We start from the raw sequence: 17,975 nt of genomic DNA, 5'->3' as shown, positions 1-17,975 counted from the left end.
ACACCTGCAGAGTGACAACAATGGAGGAGTGATGTCAGGCCTCCCATCAAAAACATGTAGAGCGACAACAATGGAAGAGTGATGTCAGGCCTCCTATCATACACCTGCAGAGTGACAACAATGGAGGAGTGATGTCAGGCCTCCTATCATACACCTGCAGAGTGACAACAATGGAGGAGTGATGTCAGGCCTCCCCTCATACATCTGCAGAGTAACAACAGCGGAGGAGTGATGTCAGGCCTCCCATCGTACACCTGTAGAGCGAAAACAATGCAGGAGAGATGTCAGGCCTCCTATCATACACCTGCAGAGTGACAACAATGGAGGAGTGATGTCAGGCCTCCCATCATACAACTGCAGAGTGACAACAATGGAGGAGTGATGCCAGGCCTCCTCTCATACACCTGCAGAGTGACAACAATGGAGGAGAGATGTCAGGCCTCCTATCATACACCAACAGAGTGACAACAATGGAGGAGTGATGTCAGGCCTCCCCTCATACACCTGCAGAGTGACAACAACAGAGGAGTTATGTCAGGCCTCCTATCATACACCGGCAGAGTGACAGCAATGGAGGAGTGCTGTCAGGCCTCCCCTTATACACCTGCAGAGTGACAACAATGGAGGAGTGATGTCAGGCCTCCCCTCATACACCTGCAGAGTGACAACAATGGAGAAGTGATGTCAGGCCTCCTATCATACACCTGCAGAGTGACAACAATGAAAGAGTGATGTCAGGCCTCCTATCATACACCTGCAGAGTGACAACAATGGAAGAGTGATGTCAGGCCTCCTATCATACACCTGCAGAGTGACAACAATGGAAAAGTGATGTCAGGCCTCGCCCTCATACACCTGCACAGTGACAACAATGGAGGAGAGATGTTAGGCCTTCCCTCATACACCTGCAGAGCGACAACAATGGAAGAATGATGTTAGGCCTCCTATCATACACCTGCAGAGTGACAACAATGGAAGAGTGATGTCAGGCCTCGCCCTCATACAACTGCAGAGTGACAACAATGGAGGAATGGTGTCAGGTCTCCTTCATACACCTGCAGAGTGACAACATTGGAGGAGTGATGTCAGGCCTCCTATCATACACCTGCAGAGTGACAACAATGGAGGAGTGATGTCAGGCTTTGCATCATACATCTGCAGAGTAACAACAGTGGAGGAGTGATGTCAGGCCTCCCATCATACACCTGTAGAGCGAAAACAATGCAGGAGAGATGTCAGGACTCCTATCATACACCTGCAGAGTGACAACAATGGAGGAGTGATGTCAGGCCTCCCATCATACAACTGCAGTGTGACAACAATGGAGGAGTGATGTCAGGCCTCCCATCATACACCTGCAGAGTGACAACAATGGAGGAGTGATGTCAGGCCTCCCCTCATACACCTGCAGAGTGACAACAGAGGAGTGATGTCAGGCCTCCAATTATACACCTGCAGAGTGAAAACAATGGAGGAGTGGTGTCAGGCCTCCCATCATACACCTGCAGAGTGACAACAATGAAGGAGAGATGTCAGGCCTCCTATCATACACCAACAGAGTGACAACAATGGAGGAGTGATGTCAGGCCTCCCCTCATACACCTGCAGAGTGACAACAACAGAGGTGTGATGTCAGGCCTCCTATCATACACTGGCAAAGTGACAGCAATGGAAGAGTGATGTCAGGCCTCCTATCATACACCTGCAGAGTGACAACAATGGAAGAGTGATGTCAGGCCTCCTATCATACACCTGCAGAGTGACAACAATGGAGGAGTGATGTCAGGCCTCCCATCATACAACTGCAGAGTGACAACAATGGAGGAGTGATGTCAGGCCTCCCCTCATACACCTGCAGAGTGACAACAACAGAGGTGTGATGTCAGGCCTCCTATCATACACCGGCAGAGTGACAGCAATGGAAGAGTGATGTCAGGCCTCCTATCATACACCTGCAGAGTGACAACAATGGAAGAGTGATGTCAGGCCTCCTATCATACACCTGCAGAGTGACAACAATGGAAAAGTGATGTCAGGCCTCGCTCTCATACACCTGCACAGTGACAACAATGGAGGAGAGATGTTAGGCCTCCCCTCATACACCTAAAGAGCGACAACAATGGAAGAGTGATGTCAGGCCTCCTATCATACACCTGCAAAGTGACAACAATGGAAGAGTGATGTCAGGCCTCGCCCTCTTACACCTGCAGAGTGACAACAATGGAGGAATGATGTCAGGTCTCCTATCCTACATCGGCAGAGTGACAGCAATGGAGGAGTGCTGTCAGGCCTCCCCTTATACACCTGCAGAGTGACAACAATGGAGGAGTGATGTCAGGCCTCCTATCATACACCTGCACAGTGACAACAACTGGAGGAGTGATGTCAGGCCTCCTATTATACACCTGCAGAGTGACAACAATGGAGTAGTGATGTCATGACTCCCCTCATACACCTGCAGAGTGACAACAATGGAGGAATGATGCCAGGCCTCCCCTCATACACCTGCAGAGTTACAACAATGGAGGAATGATGTCAGGCCTCCCATCATATGCCTGCAGAGTGACAATAATGGAGGAGTGATGTCATGTCTCCCCTCATACACCTGCAGAGTGACAACAATGGAGGAGTGATGTCAGGCCTCCTATCATACACCTGCAGAGTGACAACAATGGAAGAGTGATGTCAGGCCTCGCCCTCCTACACCTGCAGAGTGACAACAATGGAGGAGAGATGTTAGGCCTCCCCTCATATACTTACAGACCGACAACAATAGAGGAGTGATGTCAAGCCTCTTATCATACACCTGCACAGTGACAACAACTGAAGGAGTGATGTCAGGCCTCCTATCATACACCTGCAGAGTGACAACAATGGAGTAGTGATGTCATGACTCCCCTCATACACCTGCAGAGTGACAACAATGGAGGAATGATGTCAGGCCTCCCCTCATACACCTGCAGAGTTACAACAATGGAGGAATGATGTCAGGCCTCCCATCATATGCCTGCAGAGTGATAATAATGGAGGAGTGATGTCATGTCTCCCCTCATACACCTGCAGAGTGACAACAATGAAGGAGTGATGTCAGGCCTCCTATCATACACCTTCAGAGTGACAACAATGGAAGAGTGATGTCAGGCCTCGCCCTCATACACCTGCAGAGTGACAACAATGGAGGAGAGATGTTAGGCCTCCCCTCATATACTTACAGACCGACAACAATAGAGGAGTGATGTCAGGCCTCTTATCATACACCTGCAGAGTGACAACAACTGGAGGAGTGATGTCAGGCCTCCTATCATACACCTGCAGAGTGACAATAATGGAGTAGTGATGTCATGACTCCCCTCATACACCTGCAGAGTGACAACAATGGAGGAATGATGTCAGGCCTCCCCTCATACACCTGCAGAGTGACAACAATGGAGGAATGATGTCAGGCCTCCCATCATATGCCTGCAGAGTGACAATAATGGAGGAGTGATGTCATGTCTCCCCTCATACACCTGCAGAGTGACAACAATGGAGGAGTGATGTCAGGCCTCCTATCATACACCTGCAGAGTGACAACAATGGAAGAGTGATGTCAGGCCTCCTATCATACACCTGCAGAGTGACAACAATGGAAGAGTGATGTCAGGCCTCCTATCATACACCTGCAGAGTGACAACAATGGAAAAGTGATGTCAGGCCTCGCCCTCATACACCTGCACAGTGACAACAAAGGAGGAGAGATGTCAGGCCTCCCCTCATACACCTGCAGAGCGACAACAATGAAAGAGTGATGTCAGGCCTCCTATCATACACCTGCAGAGTGACAACAATGGAAGAGTGATGTCAGGCCTCGCCCTCATACACCTGCAGAGTGACAACAATGGAGGAATGGTGTCAGGTCTCCTTCATACACCTGCAGAGTAAAAACATTGGAGGAGTGATGTCAGGCCTCCTATCATACACCTGCAGAGTGACAACAATGGAGGAGTGATGTCAGGCTTTGCATCATACATCTGCAGAGTAACAACAGTGGAGGAGTGATGTCATGTCTCCCCTCATACACCTGCAGAGTGACAACAATGGAGGAGTGATGTCAGGCCTCCTATCATACACCTGCAGAGTGACAACAATGGAAGAGTGATGTCAGGCCTCCTATCATACACCTGCAGAGTGACAACAATGGAAGAGTGATGTCAGGCCTCCTATCATACACCTGCAGAGTGACAACAATGGAAAAGTGATGTCAGGCCTCGCCCTCATACACCTGCACAGTGACAACAAAGGAGGAGAGATGTCAGGCCTCCCCTCATACACCTGCAGAGCGACAACAATGGAAGAGTGATGTCAGGCCTCCTATCATACACCTGCAGAGTGACAACAATGGAAGAGTGATGTCAGGCCTCGCCCTCATACACCTGCAGAGTGACAACAATGGAGGAATGGTGTCAGGTCTCCTTCATACACCTGCAGAGTAAAAACATTGGAGGAGTGATGTCAGGCCTCCTATCATACACCTGCAGAGTGACAACAATGGAGGAGTGATGTCAGGCTTTGCATCATACATCTGCAGAGTAACAACAGTGGAGGAGTGATGTCAGGCCTCCCATCATACACCTGTAGAGCGAAAACAATGCAGGAGAGATGTCAGGCCTTCTATCATACACCTGCAGAGTGACAACAATGGAGGAGTGATGTCAGGCCTCCCATCATACACCTGCAGAGTGACAACAATGGAGGAGTGATGTCAGGCCTCCCCTCATACACCTGCAGAGTGACAACAGAGGAGTGATGTCAGGCCTTTAATTATACACCTGCAGAGTGACAACAATGGAGGAGTGGTGTCAGGCCTCCCATCATACACCTGCAGAGTGACAACAATGAAGGAGAGATGTCAGGCCTCCTATCATACACCAACAGAGTGACAACAATGGAGGAGTGATGTCAGGCCTCCCCTCATACACCTGCAGAGTGACAACAATGGAGGAGTGATGTCAGGCCTCCCATCATACACATGTAGAGCGACAACAATGGAAGAGTGATGCCAGGCCTCCTATCATACACCTGCAGAGTGACAACAATGGTCAGTGATGTCAGGCCTCGCCCTCATACACCTGCACAGTGACAACAATGGAGGAGAGATGTTAGGCCTCCTATCATACACCTGCAGAGTGACAACAATGGAGGAGAGATGTCAGGCCTCCTATCAAACACCTGCAGAGCGACAACAATGGAGGAGAGATGTCAGGCCTCCTATCATACACCTGCAGAGTGACAACAATGGAGGAGTGATGTCAGGCCTCCCATCAAACACCTGCAGAGTGACAACAATGGAGGAGTGATGTCAGGCCTCGCCCTCATACACCTGCAGAGTGACAACAATGGAGGAGTGATGTCAGGCCTCCCATCAAACACCTGCAGAGTGACAACAATGGAGGAGTGATGTCAGGCCTCGCCCTCATACACCTGCAGAGTGACAACAATGGAGGAGAGATGTTAGGCCTCCCCTCATACACCTGTAGAGTGACAACAATGGAGGAGTGACGTCAGGCCTCCTATCATACACCTGCAGAGTGACAACAATGGAGGAGAGATGTCAGGCCTACTATCATAAACCTGCAGAGTGACAACAATGGAGGAGAGATGTCAGGCCTCCTATCATACACCTGCAGAGTGACAACAATGGAAGAGTGATGTCAGGCCTCCTATCATACACCTGCAGAGTGACAACAATGAAGGAGTGATGGCAGGCCTTCCATCATACACCTGCAGAGTGACAACAATGGAGGAGTGATGTCAGGCCTCCCCTCATACACCTGCAGAGTGACAACAATGGAGGAATGATGTCAGGCCTTCCATCATACTCCTGCAGAGTGACAACAATGGAGGAGTGATGTCAGGCCTCACATCATACACCTGCAGAGTGACAACAATGGAGGTGTGATGTCAGGCCTCCTATCATATACCGGCAGAGTGACAGCAATGGAGGAGAGATGTCAGGCCTCCCATCATACACCTGCAGAGTGACAACAATGGAGGAGTGAGGTCAGGCCTCACATCATACACCTGCAGAGTGACAACAATGGAGGAGTGATGTCAGGCCTCCCCTCATACACCTGCAGAGTGACAACAATGGAGGAGTGATGTCAGGCCTCCCATCATACACATGTAGAGCGACAACAATGGAAGAGTGATGTCAGGCCTCCTATCATACACCAACAGAGTGACAACAATGGAGGAGTGATGTCAGGCCTCCCCTCATACACCTGCAGAGCGACAACAATCGAGGAATGGTGTCAGGTCTCCTTCATACACCTGCAAAATGACAACAATGGAGGAGAGATGTCAGGCCTCCTATCATACACCTGCAAAGTGACAACAATGGAGGAGTGATGCCAGGCCTTACATCATACACCTGCAGAGTGACAACAATGGAGGAGTGATGTCAGGCCTCCCCTCATACACCTGCAGAGTGACAACAACGGAGGAGAGATGTCAGGCCTCCTATCATACACCTGCAGAGTGACAACAATGGAGGAGTGATGTCAGGCCTCCCATCATACAACTGCAGTGTGACAACAATGGAGGAGTGATGTCAGGCCTCCCATCATACACCTGCAGAGTGACAACAATGGAGGAGTGATGTCAGGCCTCCCCTCATACACCTGCAGAGTGACAACAGAGGAGTGATGTCAGGCCTCCAATTATACACCTGCAGAGTGAAAACAATGGAGGAGTGGTGTCAGGCCTCCCATCATACACCTGCAGAGTGACAACAATGAAGGAGAGATGTCAGGCCTCCTATCATACACCAACAGAGTGACAACAATGGAGGAGTGATGTCAGGCCTCCCCTCATACACCTGCAGAGTGACAACAACAGAGGTGTGATGTCAGGCCTCCTATCATACACTGGCAAAGTGACAGCAATGGAAGAGTGATGTCAGGCCTCCTATCATACACCTGCAGAGTGACAACAATGGAAGAGTGATGTCAGGCCTCCTATCATACACCTGCAGAGTGACAACAATGGAGGAGTGATGTCAGGCCTCCCATCATACAACTGCAGAGTGACAACAATGGAGGAGTGATGTCAGGCCTCCCCTCATACACCTGCAGAGTGACAACAACAGAGGTGTGATGTCAGGCCTCCTATCATACACCGGCAGAGTGACAGCAATGGAAGAGTGATGTCAGGCCTCCTATCATACACCTGCAGAGTGACAACAATGGAAGAGTGATGTCAGGCCTCCTATCATACACCTGCAGAGTGACAACAATGGAAAAGTGATGTCAGGCCTCGCTCTCATACACCTGCACAGTGACAACAATGGAGGAGAGATGTTAGGCCTCCCCTCATACACCTAAAGAGCGACAACAATGGAAGAGTGATGTCAGGCCTCCTATCATACACCTGCAAAGTGACAACAATGGAAGAGTGATGTCAGGCCTCGCCCTCTTACACCTGCAGAGTGACAACAATGGAGGAATGATGTCAGGTCTCCTATCCTACATCGGCAGAGTGACAGCAATGGAGGAGTGCTGTCAGGCCTCCCCTTATACACCTGCAGAGTGACAACAATGGAGGAGTGATGTCAGGCCTCCTATCATACACCTGCACAGTGACAACAACTGGAGGAGTGATGTCAGGCCTCCTATTATACACCTGCAGAGTGACAACAATGGAGTAGTGATGTCATGACTCCCCTCATACACCTGCAGAGTGACAACAATGGAGGAATGATGCCAGGCCTCCCCTCATACACCTGCAGAGTTACAACAATGGAGGAATGATGTCAGGCCTCCCATCATATGCCTGCAGAGTGACAATAATGGAGGAGTGATGTCATGTCTCCCCTCATACACCTGCAGAGTGACAACAATGGAGGAGTGATGTCAGGCCTCCTATCATACACCTGCAGAGTGACAACAATGGAAGAGTGATGTCAGGCCTCGCCCTCCTACACCTGCAGAGTGACAACAATGGAGGAGAGATGTTAGGCCTCCCCTCATATACTTACAGACCGACAACAATAGAGGAGTGATGTCAAGCCTCTTATCATACACCTGCACAGTGACAACAACTGAAGGAGTGATGTCAGGCCTCCTATCATACACCTGCAGAGTGACAACAATGGAGTAGTGATGTCATGACTCCCCTCATACACCTGCAGAGTGACAACAATGGAGGAATGATGTCAGGCCTCCCCTCATACACCTGCAGAGTTACAACAATGGAGGAATGATGTCAGGCCTCCCATCATATGCCTGCAGAGTGATAATAATGGAGGAGTGATGTCATGTCTCCCCTCATACACCTGCAGAGTGACAACAATGAAGGAGTGATGTCAGGCCTCCTATCATACACCTTCAGAGTGACAACAATGGAAGAGTGATGTCAGGCCTCGCCCTCATACACCTGCAGAGTGACAACAATGGAGGAGAGATGTTAGGCCTCCCCTCATATACTTACAGACCGACAACAATAGAGGAGTGATGTCAGGCCTCTTATCATACACCTGCAGAGTGACAACAACTGGAGGAGTGATGTCAGGCCTCCTATCATACACCTGCAGAGTGACAATAATGGAGTAGTGATGTCATGACTCCCCTCATACACCTGCAGAGTGACAACAATGGAGGAATGATGTCAGGCCTCCCCTCATACACCTGCAGAGTGACAACAATGGAGGAATGATGTCAGGCCTCCCATCATATGCCTGCAGAGTGACAATAATGGAGGAGTGATGTCATGTCTCCCCTCATACACCTGCAGAGTGACAACAATGGAGGAGTGATGTCAGGCCTCCTATCATACACCTGCAGAGTGACAACAATGGAAGAGTGATGTCAGGCCTCCTATCATACACCTGCAGAGTGACAACAATGGAAGAGTGATGTCAGGCCTCCTATCATACACCTGCAGAGTGACAACAATGGAAAAGTGATGTCAGGCCTCGCCCTCATACACCTGCACAGTGACAACAAAGGAGGAGAGATGTCAGGCCTCCCCTCATACACCTGCAGAGCGACAACAATGGAAGAGTGATGTCAGGCCTCCTATCATACACCTGCAGAGTGACAACAATGGAAGAGTGATGTCAGGCCTCGCCCTCATACACCTGCAGAGTGACAACAATGGAGGAATGGTGTCAGGTCTCCTTCATACACCTGCAGAGTAAAAACATTGGAGGAGTGATGTCAGGCCTCCTATCATACACCTGCAGAGTGACAACAATGGAGGAGTGATGTCAGGCTTTGCATCATACATCTGCAGAGTAACAACAGTGGAGGAGTGATGTCATGTCTCCCCTCATACACCTGCAGAGTGACAACAATGGAGGAGTGATGTCAGGCCTCCTATCATACACCTGCAGAGTGACAACAATGGAAGAGTGATGTCAGGCCTCCTATCATACACCTGCAGAGTGACAACAATGGAAGAGTGATGTCAGGCCTCCTATCATACACCTGCAGAGTGACAACAATGGAAAAGTGATGTCAGGCCTCGCCCTCATACACCTGCACAGTGACAACAAAGGAGGAGAGATGTCAGGCCTCCCCTCATACACCTGCAGAGCGACAACAATGGAAGAGTGATGTCAGGCCTCCTATCATACACCTGCAGAGTGACAACAATGGAAGAGTGATGTCAGGCCTCGCCCTCATACACCTGCAGAGTGACAACAATGGAGGAATGGTGTCAGGTCTCCTTCATACACCTGCAGAGTAAAAACATTGGAGGAGTGATGTCAGGCCTCCTATCATACACCTGCAGAGTGACAACAATGGAGGAGTGATGTCAGGCTTTGCATCATACATCTGCAGAGTAACAACAGTGGAGGAGTGATGTCAGGCCTCCCATCATACACCTGTAGAGCGAAAACAATGCAGGAGAGATGTCAGGCCTTCTATCATACACCTGCAGAGTGACAACAATGGAGGAGTGATGTCAGGCCTCCCATCATACACCTGCAGAGTGACAACAATGGAGGAGTGATGTCAGGCCTCCCCTCATACACCTGCAGAGTGACAACAGAGGAGTGATGTCAGGCCTTTAATTATACACCTGCAGAGTGACAACAATGGAGGAGTGGTGTCAGGCCTCCCATCATACACCTGCAGAGTGACAACAATGAAGGAGAGATGTCAGGCCTCCTATCATACACCAACAGAGTGACAACAATGGAGGAGTGATGTCAGGCCTCCCCTCATACACCTGCAGAGTGACAACAATGGAGGAGTGATGTCAGGCCTCCCATCATACACATGTAGAGCGACAACAATGGAAGAGTGATGCCAGGCCTCCTATCATACACCTGCAGAGTGACAACAATGGTCAGTGATGTCAGGCCTCGCCCTCATACACCTGCACAGTGACAACAATGGAGGAGAGATGTTAGGCCTCCTATCATACACCTGCAGAGTGACAACAATGGAGGAGAGATGTCAGGCCTCCTATCAAACACCTGCAGAGCGACAACAATGGAGGAGAGATGTCAGGCCTCCTATCATACACCTGCAGAGTGACAACAATGGAGGAGTGATGTCAGGCCTCCCATCAAACACCTGCAGAGTGACAACAATGGAGGAGTGATGTCAGGCCTCGCCCTCATACACCTGCAGAGTGACAACAATGGAGGAGTGATGTCAGGCCTCCCATCAAACACCTGCAGAGTGACAACAATGGAGGAGTGATGTCAGGCCTCGCCCTCATACACCTGCAGAGTGACAACAATGGAGGAGAGATGTTAGGCCTCCCCTCATACACCTGTAGAGTGACAACAATGGAGGAGTGACGTCAGGCCTCCTATCATACACCTGCAGAGTGACAACAATGGAGGAGAGATGTCAGGCCTACTATCATAAACCTGCAGAGTGACAACAATGGAGGAGAGATGTCAGGCCTCCTATCATACACCTGCAGAGTGACAACAATGGAAGAGTGATGTCAGGCCTCCTATCATACACCTGCAGAGTGACAACAATGAAGGAGTGATGGCAGGCCTTCCATCATACACCTGCAGAGTGACAACAATGGAGGAGTGATGTCAGGCCTCCCCTCATACACCTGCAGAGTGACAACAATGGAGGAATGATGTCAGGCCTTCCATCATACTCCTGCAGAGTGACAACAATGGAGGAGTGATGTCAGGCCTCACATCATACACCTGCAGAGTGACAACAATGGAGGTGTGATGTCAGGCCTCCTATCATATACCGGCAGAGTGACAGCAATGGAGGAGAGATGTCAGGCCTCCCATCATACACCTGCAGAGTGACAACAATGGAGGAGTGAGGTCAGGCCTCACATCATACACCTGCAGAGTGACAACAATGGAGGAGTGATGTCAGGCCTCCCCTCATACACCTGCAGAGTGACAACAATGGAGGAGTGATGTCAGGCCTCCCATCATACACATGTAGAGCGACAACAATGGAAGAGTGATGTCAGGCCTCCTATCATACACCAACAGAGTGACAACAATGGAGGAGTGATGTCAGGCCTCCCCTCATACACCTGCAGAGCGACAACAATCGAGGAATGGTGTCAGGTCTCCTTCATACACCTGCAAAATGACAACAATGGAGGAGAGATGTCAGGCCTCCTATCATACACCTGCAAAGTGACAACAATGGAGGAGTGATGCCAGGCCTTACATCATACACCTGCAGAGTGACAACAATGGAGGAGTGATGTCAGGCCTCCCCTCATACACCTGCAGAGTGACAACAACGGAGGAGTGATGTCAGGCCTCCTATCATACATCGGCAGAGTGACAGCAATGGAGGAGTGCTGTCAGGCCTCCCCTTATACACCTGCAGAGTGACAACAATGGAGGAGTGATGTCAGGCCTCCCCTCATACACATGTAGAGCGACAACAATGGAAGAGTGATGTCAGGCCTCCTATCATACACCTGCAGAGTGACAACAATGGAAGAGTGATGTCAGGCCTCGCCCTCATACACCTGCAGAGTGACAACAATGGAGGAGAGATGTTAGGCCTCCCCTCATATACTTACAGAGCGACAACAATAGAGGAGTGATGTCAGGCCTCCTATCATACACCTGCAGAGTGACAACAACTGGAGGAGTGATGTCAGGCCTCCTATCATACACCTGCAGAGTGACAACAATGGAGTAGTAATGTCATGACTCCCCTCATACACCTGCAGAGTGACAACAATGGAGGAATGATGTCAGGCCTCCCCTCATACACCTGCAGAGTGACAACAATGGAGTAGTGATGTCACGTCTTCCCTCATACACCTGCAGAGTGACAACAATGGAGGAATGATGTCAGGCCTCCCATCATACACTTGCAGACTGACAACAATGGAGGAGTGATGTGAGGCCATCTATCATACACCTGCAGAGTGACAGCAATGGAGGAATGATGTCAGGCCTCACATCATACACCAACAGAGTGATGGCATCCAGGTGTACAGATTGAGGTTACATGTGCAATAATCTCGGCCTGTATCTGCACTTCCCTAAACACTACGATCTGTCTTTACAACTGTCTGGCTCAGGCCTACACATACTGAGCAACCACAGGCCCAGCATTAGGTCATGCCGAGCGTTTTGGCTCTTCAGCAATGTCAGTGATGTCTGGAGTAGACACACCATTGGACAAAGAGGTCGAGTTTTGTGTTACACTAGATCAGCACCAGACAACAACAACAAGCAGATATACTATACCTAATGGTCTCCTAGGAAGAGACTGCTAACGACCAACAGAAATGTTTCTATCTGGAAAAGATGGCACTGATATTCTGGAGGAGCAAGATACCTCCACTACAATAAACTTGGGGTTTTCTATTGTCTAGGTTCCCAACCTGAGGATGAGGGTTCCACTACTGAACCCAACTGAAAAGCTGGGGTTAGAGGTCCCTTTTAACTGTATTTTTTTTTAGCAATAACCTATAGAGGTCTGACCCATGGAGATGATAACAAAGGCCTTCTACAAAATCTTATGTATAGGAAACTAAGGTAAAGGTTCTCTATAAGCACCTGGCCCAACAATATGACCCCAGAGGGTTATGTAGTGGTCGTCTTCAGGGGGCAGTGCATTGTACACATAAGACCTCTGCAGGTGGAAGAGTTCCTCCACAAGAGAGAATGTGGTATAGCTCTTCAACCCCAACATGAAGTTACGCAAGTCCACTAGTGGGTTATACCCAAGTAGTGGCCCTCAACAACAATCTGTCCTAAAGAATGGGTGGTAATAGTAGTATGTACAGGAGTCTACTCTCAGGAGAGGTGGTTAACGGCCCTCAACAAAAGTTTATTTCCAAGGTGTGGCGATAGAAGTGGTGTTTAAAGGGTGTTCTCCGAGTGGAGGTGGTAGCGATACTTAACTCTTGTTTTTTGAGGGAAAGGCGATGACCTGGAGGAGGTAAGTAATAGCTACCTCCACAGGGTTTGTTGCCAGGGGAAAGTATAGTTATTCTTTACAGGTGTTATGGTGAGTAATAGTGGATCTGTGCAGCATTCAGCTCCTGACCTAAAAGTAGAGTTCCTCCACAGAAGTCATGCAGTGGAAATCAGCAAAAGTAGTCCTCCACAGGAGTTTGCCCCCAGGAGGAATTGGTGCTCTACATTGTTATTTCCAGGGGAAGGAGTAATGGTCTATGAAAGTATCAGGGCTGTTGTGGTGCTCTGCACTCTCCCGTTCCCAGCAGTTGGGCTAGCGGTCCACCCCAGGTGGCCCAGAAGCAGGTGCAATGGCCCTCTGCCATAGTTTGTGTTTGGAAAGAGAAAGCAGTGGTCCTCTCTAGGTCCTGCCTCCTGAAGGAATGTCTATCTCCTGCATCCTCAGGAAATATTCCAACAATGTCTCCATTTCCTGCAGCATCCTCCCTGGACCATCCCCAGCTCCAGACACCCACTCCAGCCTCCCACCCCAGCCCAGACACTGACCTCCTTGAGTTGTTCCAGCTCCTGCTTGAGGGTGTCATACTCTGCCTCCAGCTCATCATACTGCTGCTTGAGGGACAGCTTCTCCTCCAGGACCACCAGCCCATATTCTGCAGCCTGGATCTTCTCATGGGTGGTCTCACTCAGCTCCTTGGTCAGCCGCTCAATCTCAGCCTTATAATCCTCCACAGTCTGCGGTATCTCCTCAGCAGCCATAGTCCCCTTGTGCTGGGAGAGGGACAGATGGGTGGGGAGGGGACAGAGAGGATGGGGGGGACAGAGGATGGAGAGGATGGGGGGGTCAGAGGATGGGGGGAGGATCACACGCGGCTCTGCAGCATCATGCCCAGTCTGTGCCCCCCCGATGCCCCCTCACATGCCTGCTGTGCCCCCCGATGCTTTTCTGCTTATTCATGGAGGGTGAGGAGGAGGAGGATCTGCAGAGACAATTTCCTCCCTCCTCATCTCCTCCTCCTCCTCCAACCTCATGCGGAGACACGGGGGCATCACCGGCAGCCTGATGGAGGGGACACGGGGGCAGGCCGATGGAAGGGCAACACTGGTGGGGGGGGGGGCAGACTGATGGAGGGGGGGGGGGTAAAATCGGGGGCATCGTGATGGATGGGCAACACAGACAGAGAGTGAATTATATACTTATAATGGGGCTCGGGGTACTCTGGTGCATTGTATGCGATATAGATAGATAGATAGATAGATAGATAGATAGATAGATAGATAGATAGATAGATAGATAGATTAGATTAAATTACATAGGTAGATTTATCTGCATGTTTCTGGGCTGTAGGAGGAAACCAGAGTGCCAGGAGGAAACCCACAACGCCACCGTGCATCATGTCATATATCACACATCACTCTTTTATGTGTTGGTGAGGGCTGGTGTAGTGAAATATTTTCTGTCCTGCAAGAATTTGCAACTTACCATTCTGCGTATGCGTAATGCCCGTACTGCGCATACGCAGCTAGTGCTGGACCGAAATGTTCCATTTTTTACTGCTGGTTTGCACTTAAGGTTGGGTGGGGGGGGGTCTTTTAAGGTTAGATGCCCGTGGGGTGGTGGTTGGGGTTAGGCATTGGAGGGGGGTGGTTAGGGCTAGACATCGGAGGTGGGTGGTTAGGGTTAGGCACTGGAGAGGGTTGGTTAGGGCTTTTCATTGGAGGGTGGTGGTTAGGGTTAGGCATTGGAGGGTGGTGGTTAGGGTAAGGCAACAGAGGTGAGGTGGTTGGGATTAGGCACTGGTTGGGTGGTTAGGGTTAGGCATCAGCAGGTGGGGTGGTTAGTGATAGGCATCGGTCAGGGGGTGGTTAGTGTCAGGCATCGGAAGAGGTGGTGGTTAGGATTAGGCATTGGAGGGGGGTGGTTAGGGAAAGGCATTGGCAGGGGGGGGGGGGTAGTTTTAGGCATGCATGGGGGTGGTTAGGGCCAGGCATTTGCAGGAGGTGGTTGTAGTTAGGCATCAGAAATAGGGTGGTTAGGGTAAGGTATTGGTAGGGGTGGTTAGGGCTAGGCATTGGCAGGAGGGGGGGGGGGGTGATTAGAGTTAGGCATGAGAGGTGGGGTGGTTAGGGTTAGGCATTGGCAGGAGGGGGGGTAGTTTTAGGCACGCATGGGGGTGGTTAGGGCTAGTCATTGGCAGGGGGTGGTTGTAGTTAGGCATCAGAAGTAGGGTGGTTAGGGTAAGGTATTGGTATGGGGTGGTTAGGGCTAGGCATTGGCAGGAGGGGGGGGGAGTGATTAGGCATGGGAGGTGGGGTGGTTAGGGTTAGGCATTGGAGGAGAGAGGTTAGGGCTAGGCATCAGTGGGGGTGGTTAGGGCTAGGCATTGGCGGGGGGTGGTTGTAGGAAGTAGGGTGGTTAGGGTAAAGCATTGGTAGGGGGTGGTTAGCGCTAGGCATTGAAGGGAAGGTGGTTAGGCATTAGCAGGAGGTGGGTGGTTAGTGTTGGGCATCAGTGGGGTGGTGGTTAGAGTTAGGCATTAGATGGGGGTGGTTAGAGTTAGGCATTGGAGGGGGTGATTAGGGTGAGGCATCAGAGGTGGGGTGGTTAGGGTTAGGCATTGGAGGTGGGGTGGTTAGGGTTAGGCATTGAAGGGGGGGTTAGGATTAGGCACGGGTAAGGGGTGGTTAGGGCTTGGCATTAGAGGGAAGGTGGTTAGGCATTGGAGTGAGGTGGTTAGTGTAAGGCATCGGAGGGGTTAGGGTTAGGGGCCCTTTTACACTTAATGCGTAAGCATGCGTTAGTCTACGTTTTTTCCATAGCAGTGCATTGTGAAAAAGCTTTCAGTTAAAACGCGTATAGTGGGAACTGTGACATAGGAAAACATGGGCATTACTTTGAAAATCAGTTTTCTTTCCGTTTTAACGGAGAGAAACTGAATTAAGTGTAAAAGGGGCCTAAGGCATTGGAGGGGGGTGGATAGGGTTAGGCATTGGCAGGAGGGTGGGTGGTTAGAGTTAGGCATGAGTGGCGGGGGGGATTAGGGTTAAGCATCAGAGGGTGGGTGGTTAGGGTTAGGCACCGGGGGAGGGGGTAGGCAGAGGAAGTATTTAGGGTTAGGCATCAGAGGATGGGTGGTTAGGGTTAGGCACGGGGGGGGGAAGGGGTTAGGCAGAGGAAGTATTTAGGGTTAGTCATCAGAGGGGGGTGGTTAGAGTTGCAGCAGGCCCCTAAGTGGGTGGTGCTTGTTATCGCTGCTCTCCAGGTTTATCCATTTCCTTGTTTACAACAAGTAGCCATGGTTACATAATTGCAGCATTGTTTGTAGAGCAAAGTCCCCGTTATCCAAAACTCAGGCAACCGAAAGTCTCAAGTAACTGGCATGCCTATAACGGGGTCTTTTGTGGCGTTTGCAGGGTCTTTGCAGCCCTTCAAATACTTAGCGAGCCTCCAGCGACATCTTGCTCCTAGCATTCGCGCACAGCTCCCGGCATGTCGCCTTACCCCATGCGTGTCAGGTGACACGCCGGCTTCCATACACAGGGGAAGCAGGTAAGCCGTTAGAAGCAAGAGGAGGGCTGCAAGATGTCGCTATGACCACTATGTTGTCTGTGTAACACTTGGTGAGCTTTCACTCTCCTCCTCTCCCTCACTTACAATTTACAAGCTGACACATCATTGCATTCCAGCGGTTGCGGAGGTATGGTTAGGCCTAGTTCACATCATGACGCGCTTTCGTGCGCATTTGGAAGTGCATATGATGTGAGACACACAAGAACATAGACATGACATTCATAAGCGCTGAGCAGCAGTGCGATGTGCTATCGTACTGATGCATGCGTTCTGTCCGCAAGCGCAGTGCTGACCCATTCACTGTAGTGAATGGGATCAGCAGCATAGCAGCGCAGATGGCGTGCGATTGTACAGGGTGCGATCGCACAGCCATCTGAACCGAACATTTCTATACCGCTTTTCTCCTGTTGGACTCAAAAGTGCTCAAGAGCTGCAGCCACTGGGACGCGCTCAACAGGTCACCCTGCAGTGTTAGGGAGTTTTGCCTTGAACTCCTTACTGAATAGGTACTGACCCTAACCAGGATTCGAACCCTGGTCTCCCATATCAAAGGCAGTACCCTTAACCAGTACACTATGCAGCCACTACTCCAGCCATCTGCACGTCATGATGTAAACGAAGCCTTAGGTTACAAGGACAACAAGGGATGATTTGCATATTCCGCAGTGATGCATCGTGGGAAACATCATATGCTCACTCCAACCTGAGTTATCACAAATACCTTCTGTTTTAAGAAGGCCAACTTGTTTTGCTTAACATTTTAGTAAGAGGGCTTTTTGTTCTTATTCCCGCCCCTTACACACTCCTAGGAGTTCTGGTTCACCATGAGCTAGCTGGGTAGTCTGTATCTCTTAGGGCAAGTTTCCACTAATGCAGAAATTGGCCGAATCCGCAAAGTTTCCCCCAGGCAAATCGTGTGGGGAATCTCTGCCATAGGCGTTAATGCAGTGGCCATCTGAATCACTTGCCATAGCGATTCGGGCGACATTGCAGCAAGTTTTCGCGCAAGTGGCAGTGAATCCGATAGCCAGC

General features: G+C 50.3%; 1 protein-coding gene across 11 annotated transcripts in view; it reads right to left on the bottom strand.

The window, feature by feature from the left end:
* The window catches only part of BICD1 (BICD cargo adaptor 1), a 323,818-nt gene extending 309,538 nt beyond the window's left edge, over positions 1 to 14,280 (bottom strand). For 10 of the 11 annotated variants that reach the window (XM_068278238.1, XM_068278241.1, XM_068278245.1 and 7 more), the window contains exon 1: positions 13,919 to 14,212. In XM_068278238.1, the coding sequence (XP_068134339.1) occupies positions 13,919 to 14,131 (213 nt within the window). In that variant the 5' untranslated portion in view covers positions 14,132 to 14,212. Of the gene's footprint in view, positions 1 to 13,918 lie in introns of all 11 variants that reach the window. The other variant, XM_068278243.1, reaches the window with a different exon arrangement.
* Between the last annotated feature and the right edge of the window lie 3,695 nt (positions 14,281 to 17,975).

Source organism: Hyperolius riggenbachi, chromosome 3 (assembly GCF_040937935.1).
Source record: "Hyperolius riggenbachi isolate aHypRig1 chromosome 3, aHypRig1.pri, whole genome shotgun sequence".
NCBI lineage: Eukaryota > Metazoa > Chordata > Amphibia > Anura > Hyperoliidae > Hyperolius > Hyperolius riggenbachi.
Note: the sequence above shows the minus strand (reverse complement) of the source record. Positions and strands in the feature narration are given on the sequence as shown.